At 34.9% G+C, this 13,398-nt stretch overlaps 1 protein-coding gene across 4 annotated transcripts in view; it reads left to right on the forward strand.

Annotated features, from left to right (window-relative positions):
- NBEA (neurobeachin) overlaps nt 1-13,398 on the forward strand; it is a gene marked incomplete at its 5' end in the record, with an annotated part of 466,147 nt that overhangs the window by 358,449 nt on the left and 94,300 nt on the right. For all 4 annotated transcript variants that reach the window (XM_082279412.1, XM_082279411.1, XM_082279414.1 and 1 more), the window contains 2 exons: nt 8,867-8,984; nt 9,865-9,967. In XM_082279412.1, coding sequence (XP_082135538.1) covers nt 8,867-8,984; nt 9,865-9,967 — 221 coding nt within the window. The remainder of the gene's footprint in view (nt 1-8,866; nt 8,985-9,864; nt 9,968-13,398) is intronic.

The raw sequence follows: 13,398 nt of genomic DNA on the forward strand, positions 1-13,398 counted from the left end.
GCTAAATTATAGTATCTAATAAAAATGCATTCTTTAAAACAAGTATAGAATGCATAGATACTTTTCCTGTAATATTAAAGCAAAATAAGCATATTGAAGTGCAAACTAATTAAGTTATTATTGAGTAACAGCAGGCAGTTTGCAAATACTCTTGAGTTAAAATTCTCAGAAGAAACTTTGCTATTCTTTCTGTGCACAGACTTAGTAATAATAGATAACATTCCATATATAATATGAAAAAGTACAGTAGAGTTTTGGTTGCTATTGGAGCTGTGGATTAGGTTTTTCCCAGTGCTATAATTCCTTGTCTTCTCCAGCAGTGCAAAAGAAACTCATCTTAGGCATGTTTTAAGTGGGTTAATAAAGAATCAGTTGGTATTGCAATACATTATGAAGATGAAGATACTTTGATATGTGTTCACCATTATTCACAGGCAGTGTAATTGTACTTTGGGGGCCTTAGAAGTTGACATAACACAGAGTAGCCCTGAATCTACTCTAAATTCAGACTCCAAGCAAACTGATTTCCAGGAGTCACTGGTGCTCCATACCCAACACTTCTGGGCACAGGTGAGTGTCCGGACACAATGCTGTGCCATGTGCTCTGGGATGACCTTGCTTGAACAGGGAGGTTGGACCAGATGAACCACTGTGACCCCTTCCAACCTGACTGATTCTGTGATTCTTTGAGCTGTAGAATTTTGAATTTCTTGAGGATTTTCTTGACTGTTACGAACTGCATTGCAGAAATTTTGGGGGTGGTGAGGATGTTGTAGATGTAGCAGATACGTATTACTTAATAAACTAATATATTTATTTTTTAGTATAAAAATTAATTTTTAATCTATTGCTAAAATTTCAGGAGTAGAATGTGCTCTGATTATATTTCTAAGTATTGGGATTAATGAAACAGCTTTTGTATATGAAGTTGAAAACAAAGTATTACTGGTTTTTGATCAATCATATATGAAGAGATATTAGGAACATAAAAAAATTAAGCCTGGTAGTAGAAAAAAAATGAATTCTATTGACTTTTATAGATATTACATCATGTGCATTCTGCACTGAATAAATCAGATGTAAAGCTGTTAAAATCCAAGGTGCTTCCACATATCTCCTGTATGACATGAAGTTCACATCTATAAAAAGAGGGACAAACAACTATTGTTCTACCTTCATTTGGTAGGAAATGAGTAATGTTTAACAAAACCCAATATTTAGACTTTTCCTAAGACCAGTTATAATGCCGTCAGTTATTAGAATGTTAAGAATTTGTGATATGGTACATTTGAGTATTTATGTATTTTTTTATTGCATTGCACTTTTGAATAAATATATGCAAGTTCTGGGAAAAAAACCCAACAAAACAAAACACCCAGAGAATTTTATGATGTCTTTATTCTTGGGAAAGAACGCATCACATACTTAGGGATACCATACATTCTTTATTCTTCAAACTATTTCTATGGTTTTTTGCTTCTGCTGCAACTTTTCTCAGATAAAACTCTCACAAATTCTCTGAAATCCACCTATAATACAGGTTTAATAAAGCTGCAATTTTTGTCAAAGATCTACTTATTGAATAAATATTCTGCTTTGGTTTCCACTTACAAGCATTCTGAACACTGTGTTCTCCCAGAATTTGTAAATGTTAAAAGTCCTTTCTTTCAATCGTCTTACTTTTGCTGAGGAGAATGAACCAGTTCCAGTTGAAAGAAAAAGAAGCTCTCCATTTTTATTCCTTAAAAAAAAGTCTGGTTTTGCTGAGATCATATCAATTTTATGTCCTTTTTGGCATGCCCACTAAACTGTAACTTGTGTGGTTCTAATTGAAATAATTTGATTGCCTTTCACTGCTGGGGCAGAATTGCTCAGAGCAGTTTGAGTCTGAGATCACCACTCCCCAGTTTGGATTGATCTCTGAGCATGAGATGTAGAGCGAGAATGGAAACATAGTTCTGTTAACATTTCTCACTAGATTTGAGTCTGACATCCCATTGTTGCCAAAGTCAACAAAAAATCATTTTAAACCTTGTGAGGTAACTGACACAGTCTGCTTCAATCCTGTGGCTACCAGAACTAATTGTGCTTTTCTACTTTGGATTTTGCCCCGTTACTTGATTCTTCAACCTCTGTGGTTTGAGTTGAGCTGTTCTCTGATATGACTTTCTGTGCCACTAGAATATATTTGTGTTCTGCTTCTCCACACATGCTGTTGCTCCAGCCAGCACCATCAGCTTTATTCCTGGTTTTAAAATACTTAAATCAGTGGAGCCTCTGCTTAAAACAATAACTGCTGAATATGGAAGTAGAGCCTAAAAAAGGCCTCTGCCTACCTTTTCTAAGGTGATAGTGTCTAAATCTGCTACCTCTTCCCGATGCTGTTCTTCCCAAGAATGTCAGTCTATTACTGGCATTTCAAGAGTTGCCTAAATTGACAATCTGTTTGCATGTTGCATAGAAAAGGAAACTGTGCAAAGGCACAGAGATCAAAATTAATGATAAAATCATTATTATTCAGAATTTTGTTTGCACTTATCCTTATATTTAAAACTATGCACTGGTGTTTCACAAATGCTGTGTTAGAAATGGTGCATTTAGAATACAAAAGGTATTGGAGTAGGGTTTGGTTTTTTACTCTAATTACTTTGCTGCAACTACTCAAAAAATTCCAACATCCTTTCCATTCCTTGACTAAAACACAAAATCATAACAAGCAAAACCATTTTGCCAATGAAAAGAGGAAAATGGCCTTCAAGTGGACCAACTTCAAATAATTTTTCAGATGACTGCAAATGAATGTGGGAATAAGAACATCTGTTGCTTTAAGCTGAGTGGGCATTGTTTTAATGGATAACAAAGTGGTATGCTGACCAGAGAAATCAAATTTAGAAAAGGTTTGGATGAACAGAACCTCATGTTTCAAGACAAGGGGCCTCTTGAAAGCTTAAAACAACATTGGAAATAGAAGTATAAGCTGAGAGCATTTGGCAAGGAAATAAAGTCCAAAACCACAAAAATAATATCTGCATTTTTTAGATCCCTGAAGAAGAGGAGAAAAATGAAATGGGAGTGCCAATATTTATTTTTAAAAAAAAGTCCTAAAAAAGATTTTTAAAACTGATGTGAATTGAGAAATTCTAATGGCACATAATACCCAGTTCATCCTGCAGAGCATAACATTACAAGGGCTACTTGGAGGACAGCTTTTAAGGCTTACAGATAAAGAAACGTTTTACACAGGAGCGTGTTATAAAGAAGAGGAAAAGAGACCCTAATGTAAAGAGAAAGTGAGAACATTTTACTAGACCAAAATGTGCAATGACAAAATGATAACATAGTATTTTGGTGAGATTTTAGAAGTATTTAGTGTGATTATGGGGATTGAGGCCACTAAGATGTTCTTAAGGTGGTCTAAATGTATAAAAAAGTAGTAAAAAGTCAGTAAAATGCTAGGACATCAAATTCATTTGGATTGTCCTTCCTGTCTATTTACCTTCTCGATTTCCCCATTTTAGAAAAGCAAAATACAAGGTGGTTCATTTTTTGAACTTACCTGATTTTGAATTTTCTTAATAAATATAGCTTCTTTTTACACTTGTCTATCTTGACATGATATATCCCTTGTTACAGTGTATACTTATTTTTCCTGCTAAATCTAAAAGTTGATCACACTCAGTACTTCATTAAACATTTTGAAATTATAAAACGTTTACTCAATATGGTATTTCATAAACCCTAGGAGTGTGGTTCCATGCCATCAGTGTCTGTCATCTCCATCTGTATTTAGAGTACATGAAGCAATCATGCAGTCTGCCATGTACTTGTAGTGAACTCTGTGGTGTTAGGTTGTTCTGGAGAAGAAAGTTTGCTGTGTGTTCATAGGAGCCATTTTTCTTAACCCGTGAGGACCTGCATTCAGAATTTCATATTTTCCTTGCAGCAAATTGCAATGCTAGACAGCTCTTGAAAAAAGGGAAATTCAGATCCCTGACAGGAGAGAATGATTTTCAGTAATCAATTTCGTGCATTTCTAAGCTCTAAAAGCATAGAGTGATGCCAAACTGTTTTCTAAATGCCTATTTTGTACCTGGGCCAGGTGCGTCCAACACATAACCACAGTGCTGTAGGTGGCACTCTGATGAAATAACTACACACCGCGCTTCATTTTTGTGAAGTCCTCCATGTTTTCTCCTCCATGGAGCATGTTCAGTGAAGGGCAACAGGGCTTACGAGAGGACTAGAGAACATGTCTTGTGGGAAAAAGCTGAGGGAGCCAGGGGTATTTAGCCTGGAGAAAAGGAGGCTCACAGGGAACCTCACTGCTCTCTACAGCTCCCTGAAAGAAGGGTATGGCCAGGTGGGGGCCAGTCTCTCGTACCATGCCTGCAGTGAGAGGACCAGAAGAAATATCTTCAAGCTGAGACAGGGGAGATTCAGATTAGATACTAGGAAAAGTTTTTTCACGTCTATTTCACCGTTCATCAAACAAACCCACAAAACGATCAAGAAATGTATTGCATATTAATGGATACATGCATTTTGCACTAGAAATAAACAAAGCTTGAAAAATGTTACAAGTATCAATCGACACTTTCATTGAGAAATCAGATTAGAATTAAAATATCCTGAATCAGAAATGTGGCTTCAAAAGACAAATGATGAATTTCCACTGAAAACGGTGGATTCAATTCACATGCATAGGCATAATTAATCACCCCAAAGAGCTATTTAAAAAAAAGGAAGTATGTAACAATTCTTCGCAACAGACTGCAGGAGTGACCATTCTTACTGTAAAGTTAGTGACTGAGAATAGATAGGATTGTACAGGCTGCTTTCCTTGATTTCTTTATAGCACCTGATTTTGTGATTACTTCAATTCCAGAAACAATAATCAAAAGAAAAGGGCCAGAATACCCTTTTGCATGCTGTGTCTGGTGCTATGAGATACCAAAAAATTGTATAAAGCAGCAAAAATGAGCCTCCGTACTTAAGTGTTCCTTCTGTGGAGATAATCTACAAGGGATTCTAGCAAAATGTACACTAGTATTTCTGGTCTTCTGGTTAGTGCAAAATTCCAGCTGTTAATTAACAATTCATTACCAATAATGGAATAACTACCAAAGTAGGTTCATGATTAAAAATGTATTGACTCTTAATTGAAAAGAAAAAAAAAAAGATCTTGGTTACGTCAGAAATAACATTAAAATAGTGGAGCCTTCATATTTGATCCACGTAGGAAAGCACTTTAGTAATCGTTCTGCTTCTCTTCTCTAGAGCTTTCCATCTGCATCCCATGCTGCTTTAGTAACCTAATCTAAATAAGCGTCGCCAATAGATGTTTTTCGCTATTAAAAAATCCTGAGTTTTAGAGACTTCTCATTCCCTTTTTAGGTGGGAGCTTCATCTTGCTGCAATGAATTCTAGCAAATAGATATCTTTAAAGCATACACATATTCCTAAGTGAAAGGGTTTTACAAGGAGAAATGAGCTCTAAAGCAAACAGCTACAGCTATTAAAATTGAAAAGTGCTCTTAGTTCAAATGTAGATATTGGATGCTTGTTTTTTATTTTAATAAAGACAGCTTATCTGAGGTATATCTAGAGTTCTGTGCTTAGTCATGAATTTTCAACTATTAAAACGTGCCTAGACAGGAAGTCTTCATGAATGTTTTTGGGAGAAAAACTCATAAAACTATCAAAATAAGGAGTACTGACTTAAATAAATAACTTAAATAACGAAGTGTTGGAAGACATGGAAATCTTGCCTTCAGATAACTAGGTAACATAATTTCAGTGTATTTGCATTGTGAAGTAGTTATTTCCATGTTTGTATGAATAATGGAATATACAATACATACAGTCTGTAAAAAAATGTAAAATAGCCAGGATTTCATTCACATCTATGAGAAAGTGAAATGCTAAAAATCATCCTGGAAGGAAAAATAAGCCGTATAAAGCTTTTAAAGGATTCAAATTCAGAAAAATAAAATTATTTTGATTTGGCTGTTATAACAACAAGAAAGAATTCTGCAGCCATGTCAGTAATATCTGCTGTAAATTGCAGATATCTAATAATGGGAGGTTTAATGCATCACATGAAAATGGTGTAAGATGAATGTTACGGAAGATGGCAAAAATGGGTAGTATATCTCAGACAGGAAAATGTTACAATAGAAATACTGAAATAATTCAGATGATTTAATAATGGCATGATAATCTGATATTTGTAGGACTAATAGACAGTTAAGAAGAGTGTAATTGAGGACATTAATTGAATTATAGACTCCTCTCTTTCCTCTGATTTCCTATTCCATTCTACTGTTTTACTGGAGTGCTATCATAAGTCATTCATTTCATAGTGGGCTGAATGTACCTCTGTGTAGTTGCAATTGCTTTATACTTAATTAAAAAAGAGGAGGAAGTAAAAGGCAACCAGTGAATGATTGGTATACTGTGTGCTTTTGGTGTTGATCTACAATAACTAAGCTGTGGTATACATCAATACATCATAAATATATTACTGTGAATCCTCTAAAATGTTAATATATAGGGTTTAGTTATCAGTAAACATTTCTCTTTACAAAAAAATAACTAGAAACATTTTTGATACAAAAAGAGGTTTCCTGAAGCATGATGCTTTGTCAAGGAACTAATTCTTTGGCAAATTTGTTGGCTGCTATAGATCTGGTTACAGCTATATACATTTCAAACTCCTCCTTCTGAGAGACTTTTGTCATATTTTAGCTTTTTAAATGTGAGTGGTTTTCTCAGAATTTCCTCTTTTTATCTTAAAAACCTGTGTATTTACAAAAATTACATATCAGATAGCAGCAGAACACATTCAAAGAAGGAGAGTGCTTAAATCTTCAACATCATTGTTCTTATCCACCTGAATTTCACATACATGATACCAGCTGTGTGCTAGCATCTGATCTCAGTGAAAGAAAACCAAGGAAAATTTGGTTTATTTAGCTTATCAAAGAGAAGGCTAAGCGGTAACTGGATCCAGTCTGTAATTAACAACACAAGGAGGAGTTACCCGATACTAGAAAGCTCACAAAGGCGTCACAAGACCTATCAGAGTTCAAAGTAAAAATAAGGTGCAGATTTTTAACCACTGCAAGAATTAAGCATGTGAGGTAGCATTCTACCACTGACTGAGTGGAGGGAGCACACAGTCTCTTGCACGTGTTTGGGTGACCTCCAAATAATCAAGTTCCTTCCCGTCTTCTAAGCTGTGTTTAACTAGTGTGGAAAGCTGAGGTGAATCAAACAGTGTAATCTGCCACACTGTTGGTCTAAGAGTTCTTTCTGTAACTTATTCTCATGTAAATAGTATGGGGGGATCACTGTGTTCCCCTGACTGGTTTCTATCAAGGACAGAACTAACATTTGAACGCTTTTTCCGTGTGCTGATGCAGTTTTGCATTGCTGTTATTACCATCCCCTCTGAAATAGACTCATCATGGTTATGAGAAAAAGGTTGAGCACCAAGTGCACAAACTTAAATTAGCTTTTTCTTATATGGAGATGTGTTACTAACTCGAAGCTGCATCAGTGAAAAGATTGAAGAAATACAATTTCCATTTCCTCAAGCATGAAGGATCACTGACAGCAGCAGCATATGGTTTCCCTAACATTTTCCTGTTCAGGAGCTGGAGGAGGTCATGATTACGGAAAGTAAAGACCTCAAACGAGTGAGTAAAGCACTGCGAGCTGGTGTATGACAGTTTTTGTGTACCTAATGGAGAACAGAGAAATTCAGTTTCTCCAGTCTGAAACCTTCTTTTTGCACTTCCCTTTAGGGAAGGTGTTCACTATATTTCTTTGTTTCACTGAGGCTGCAATTCTCTTAGTTGCTGCAGCCTAGGTAAAGGCACAGTCTACAGAGCCTGGGAAATGCAAATGGGTGTGGTGAGGATCCCCATCCCAAACAACTGACTCCTTCTAGGAGTGCCATGGCAGAGCCCACCTGAGCAGAGGTGCAGGGCTGAAGGGAGCCTGCCAGCTGAGAAAAAGGGTTGGAAAAAGATTGTTCTACAGTGCATGATACAGATGAGATAAGTTAATAAAGATGACATCGAGTTAAAATGTGTCTTTTTTGTCTATTTTTTGAACATCCACAACACTGAAAGAAAAGTGAAAAAGATTATTTAGATATTAATATCTAGTCTTATATTAATACACTCAGTTGAGAAACTGTAAAATAGGAAAAGCAATGCTAATTTTTAACCATTTTATTTTAAAATATTTTCACATTAATTTTAAAATGCAAAATTACAAATTGTTAAATTTTGTTCATGGTTTGGGATATTTGATGTACCTAACTTTAGAAAAATTATTAAGGTGACATACTGGTTTTGCTAATTTTTCTATTTTTTGATGGAACGGGAGGCCTTGTAATTTATGACCCTGAAGTGAATGTGAATGGCAAGTTATATTATTTTGGTTGTACGTTGCACAAGGCAGCCTCAGAAGTAAATCTGGTATCTGATACATAACTGACAATGGTGTCATGCACACTGTTGGAAGAAGATACAGTTAAGCATAATTGCAAGTGTGTCTGTTTCCCTGTGCTTGCTTGTAGCGTTTGGTATTTTGGTGTTTTTGAGGAAATTAATTTGATGTGACACATGAGAAATAGATCTTACGAGTATCAGGTTACAGTAATTGCAGATATTCTTCTAACAACAGGTACTTCGTTTTTGCATTTCTTAAAAAGATTCAAGTTCATTTTGAGTCACTGTTTTTAATGTTAAAGAGACACAATTAACTTAATTGATGGGTAAAATTTCCTATTATCTTATACAATATTTTATTGAAAACCTCCTGCTAATAACTCTCACCTTGACTTTCTTTAAAGGTCCTTGCCTATACTGAAGGCCTTCATGGAAAATGGATGTTCAGCGAGATTCGAGCTGTATTCTCAAGACGTTATCTTCTCCAGAACACAGCTTTGGAAGTGTTTATGGCAAACAGAAGTAGGTCATAGTTTATATTTGTCGCATAAAATTTGTGGTAGTGGTTATTTTGTCTTTTCTTTATTAATCTTAAAATTAAAACTCTGTGCTTCCTTTGATAAAGTGCTTATGTCTGTTCTATAATACTTGTGTGTATTCGGTGAAAATTGTATTAAAATCAATCACATAAATCAATCTCACTGCTTTCTGTGCAGCAGTGAGATTGATTTATGGAACCAGATCATTGCAATTGGTAAGTTCTTCAAATGCTGGATAGGAAATTTGCTTTTTCTATTGTCTCACCCTACTCCTCAATTGTCTGTAAATATTTTAGTGAAAAATATAAAAGGATATTTCCTTTTCTAATTATAAAATGAATTAAAGTAAAAAAGTACCAGATCAGTAAATGGATCCTCTCAGTTTTCTGTATGTGCTACTCTGAATCACACTTCAGTGGCTGGTGAGATGTATAAGTGGTCTTTTACCCTCAGGAGCTCTGATGTAAGTTTTGACTTCAGCTGGAGAAGGAATTAAACAATTCCTTGTTCCTGGGTGTTTTAAGGTTCTAGTTAGAAGAGCAAATGCCATGCCAACTACTGAACAGGTTCTCAGCCTGATAAGAGATTATATGGGTTAATAGTAAGGTGTTGTTCCTCTGAAGTAAACAACACTCAGATCTTCTGCAAAATGGGAGAGTTAATGCCAAAATGTTAACCAGCTAATTATACATAGGTGTGAAGAATGTCAGGAATTTCTGTTGTACCTTGGATCCCCAGGAGGATAAAAGTGGAACTGACTTCCCTCCCCAGATAAAAACCAAAGCATTTAAAAAATATATGCAGGTGAAGAAACAGACTTCTGCAAATGTTTTACTGGTACATATTTTCTTTTCTTCATTTAGCTTCTGTTATGTTTAATTTTCCTGACCAAGCAACGGTGAAAAAAGTTGTGTACAGCTTACCACGTGTTGGAGTAGGAACCAGCTATGGTTTGCCACAGGCCAGGTAATTTAATTAAAATAGTTTTTATATTTTGTGTTTATTATGTTACACAGTTCATATTTTTTTAAGTGTCTGTACTAGAACATTATTCCTGTCATGAAACTCAAGATTTTCTTTTTCTTGAGGTTATTATGAGAAACGTTACCTTTACTGACTATATGGTCTATTAGTATATGGAATAGAAGTAAAAGTATTGTAAATTAGGTGATTCTATTTTTTTTCTTTTCAATTACAGGAAATAAGTACCTTCCAGTAAAAAAACCTTACACCTTATCTCTTCAAAGTCTGGTTTCCAGTCAGGTCTTATAAATATATTGTCAAATGTTCATCCTTCCTGTGATTGTTATGCAGGATGTGAAACTGCACTTGACTAGGTTTTGTGTTTGCTGAATGTAAATTATTTTAGCTATGTGAATGTGTGGGGATTTACTTCAACTTTTATCAGTGTAATGGCTATTTTGCAACTTCCAAATTTCTACCATTCATTAGTATGATGAATTATTCTTACTCTCTTTCCAAAATTAAGGAGGATATATATTTTTGGAAGAACAAGTAAGGTTCAGTTTTAGAGATTTTCACATACTATGGACAACAACAGTTTTTATTTTCTCATCAGCATCAACATCAAAACAGCCTATGGCCAGAAATAAGGCTGGAAATTGTCAGATCCTATATTATAAAAGCATTCCTATTTCAGGGATAAGTGAGATGATCTTCAAGTGTACTTCACTGTGTTGGTGGGGGGGACATATTTTTTGTTTGTTTTTAGGTTTAGGATTAACTTCTGGTCAAAATGAGACAAAAATAAAGAAATATAACTGTGTGAGTAGCACAGCATGACAAAAAAAATATGGTGCTTTGGGCTCAGACCCCTATTTGGCTTGATTTGGCCAAAAACCAATGACTTAATCATCAGTGTAGTGTATCTTTCTTTAAGTAATTTCCTACAAACTAAAACTTCACATTGTCCTTGTTTTATCCCAGTGCAAAATGTGGAAATACTCTGAAGTGTCAAAGCATTTGTAGAATTGGAGAACTATTTCATTCCCAGATGAACATCATTCCCTGTTATGAGCTTGAGAGTCCCATGATACCTAAGGCTTGATCTCCTGAATGTGCTGAAGTCTTTAGGCAAACTGCCAAATTTCTCAAGTTTTCATTGAGATCAAGGGGAAGTTGGGGCATTTATTTGGAAGGCGCATCTTGTTAATATTTGCATTGTTCTTCCTTATACTAAAGTTAAAGGAAATGCTGTCTCTAAGTGGAAAGGAATAGTATTCTTTTCTGAAATAGAAATGGCCACATGTTCTAGTACAAACAAAATGCAAATTTCTCAATCAGAATTTCATATTTACAGTGACATTTTTTACTTTTGAAATTCATATCCTTTGTGCATTATTCAGTGAATAATTGTCTGAAAAAGTTTGTTGATATATAATTATTTAGAAAAGTTTCAGCTTCAATATAATATGCAGTTATTTCCATACCTTTTTGATTAAATTTCAATTTGAATCGAAAATGGGCTTGCTAGCCTTCAGAATGTATCTGGCATATGGTAGTGAAGTTATTTTTCTTTCTTTTTTTGTGTGTAATCATGGTATGATTTATGCACAATAAAGACTCCTTAATCATGTTTTTTTCCCCTTATTTCCCTGTCTACATACCCTTATTGTCTTCAGTAGGATTGCAGTGGAATAACTGAGGGGAAATCTGGCTCTGTAGTTAATCTTTTGTTGATGTTAGAATATATTTTTACTTTCTATGGACATGTTGGCCCTGGAATGCTATTTTTTTAAATTATTCTTATTTGTATAACTAACTTAAGGAGAAATCATGTTGAGTAACCAAAAGGAGCTGCCATACTGAGTAAAACATTATCCTATTTTTGTATCACCACAGTTTTCCATATTAAGTTGTACCTTAAAATATCTTAACAAAAGCAGACCTTTCTGGTTGTTTTGCTTAAGTTCTTAAGTTCCATTTATGCACGTAATATTTCCTCTCTGATACTACTCTGATAAACATGTCACCTAGAGTTAATTACAGTATCATAAAGGCTTGCATTCATGATGGAAACATTCCAAAGAAGTAAATTACTTTTAATGCAGTACATGGCTTTTAAGTGTATTTCTGTTTTCATGGTGAAATCCTGCAATTAACAAGGGTGCAAGGAAGTAGAAGTAAATAGAAATATTTATGATCTAATGGCTCAAAGGATTAGAAGTAGGTGAACCATTATGACTTCCTAAGACTTTACAGACCGCTGTTCTGAGCAAGTCTTCAGTTTGCCTCTTTGCTGCCTTTCCCAACAGCCTGTCTAATGCTTTGATTCAACAAAGAGTTCAAGCCTGTGCTTAATGTTACAAAGAAGTAATTACATCCTTAAAATTGGTCACATGTTGAAGAGTTCAGTCTGATTTGGTAATCAAATTAGTCTGTCTTTGATAAATGCATTTTCACTGTTCCTGAAACATGTTGCATTGATAGTAGTTTCCTTATGACCTTGCCAAATGATACAACTGGGCAGACAATGCTGTGTCTTTTAACTTCTGCAGCTCCATATGATTCTACATAGGTAGAGTAATATCCACATTTTTAGCATGGTATTATCAGACTACTTTTAATGGTTCTAACACCTCAGGTGTTATTTACTGATGTCTTTTTACTGAGGGCAACATCACAGCTCAGAAACCAACTGTGAGCTGCCTGATGGTTTTGTAGCATATAGAGATCAAAGAATTGGTAAAAGATCCAGTATCTTCACCACTAAACATACTGACATCTTCCACTGAAGCTCTGTGGGCTATTAATGCATTAGAGAAAACAATGACTCCAGTCCATAAAACTAAGAAATTCAAATGATGATTTTTTTTTTCTGAAAAAAATTCATTTTGACTATTACAGTAACTATATTCAACAATAGCTCTGCCATGTCAGTAATTTGATGGATATCTAGATCTCAATACAGCTGGTTGCAGAGGTTGATTTTTGTGAAGGGAGAGAGGTAGAAAAACTAAGATTTGATGCCATCAAAGTATAAAACCCTTTCTAGCACTTTGATTAAAAGTGAATATTCCTGAGTTTCTTGTCAGAAGTCAGTGACTTTCCCAAGTCTTTATTTCTTTTTCCTCTGAACAGGAGCAACACAACACAAAACATCATGCATGTGGAAGATACTTAAATATTCTTTGTATGAGATTGCATTGTAGCTAACTAAATTAAAAGTGACTGTGAAAGGGGGTGTGTCATATTCCACATACATAACATCTTTTCCTTCACTAAATGGCATGAAGTGTTTTCTAAATACATTTAAATGTATAAAACTTGAAAATTGGATCATTCTGTTGTACACCAGAGTCTTCTGTAGTTCCCATTTTGAGTAGATATTTCATGGTTCTTTAGAAGCAAAGGAAGCACATTAATTTGTGCATCTT

The sequence above is a fragment of the Coloeus monedula genome, assembly GCF_965178545.1.
Source record: "Coloeus monedula genome assembly, chromosome: 3".
Lineage (NCBI taxonomy): Eukaryota > Metazoa > Chordata > Aves > Passeriformes > Corvidae > Coloeus > Coloeus monedula.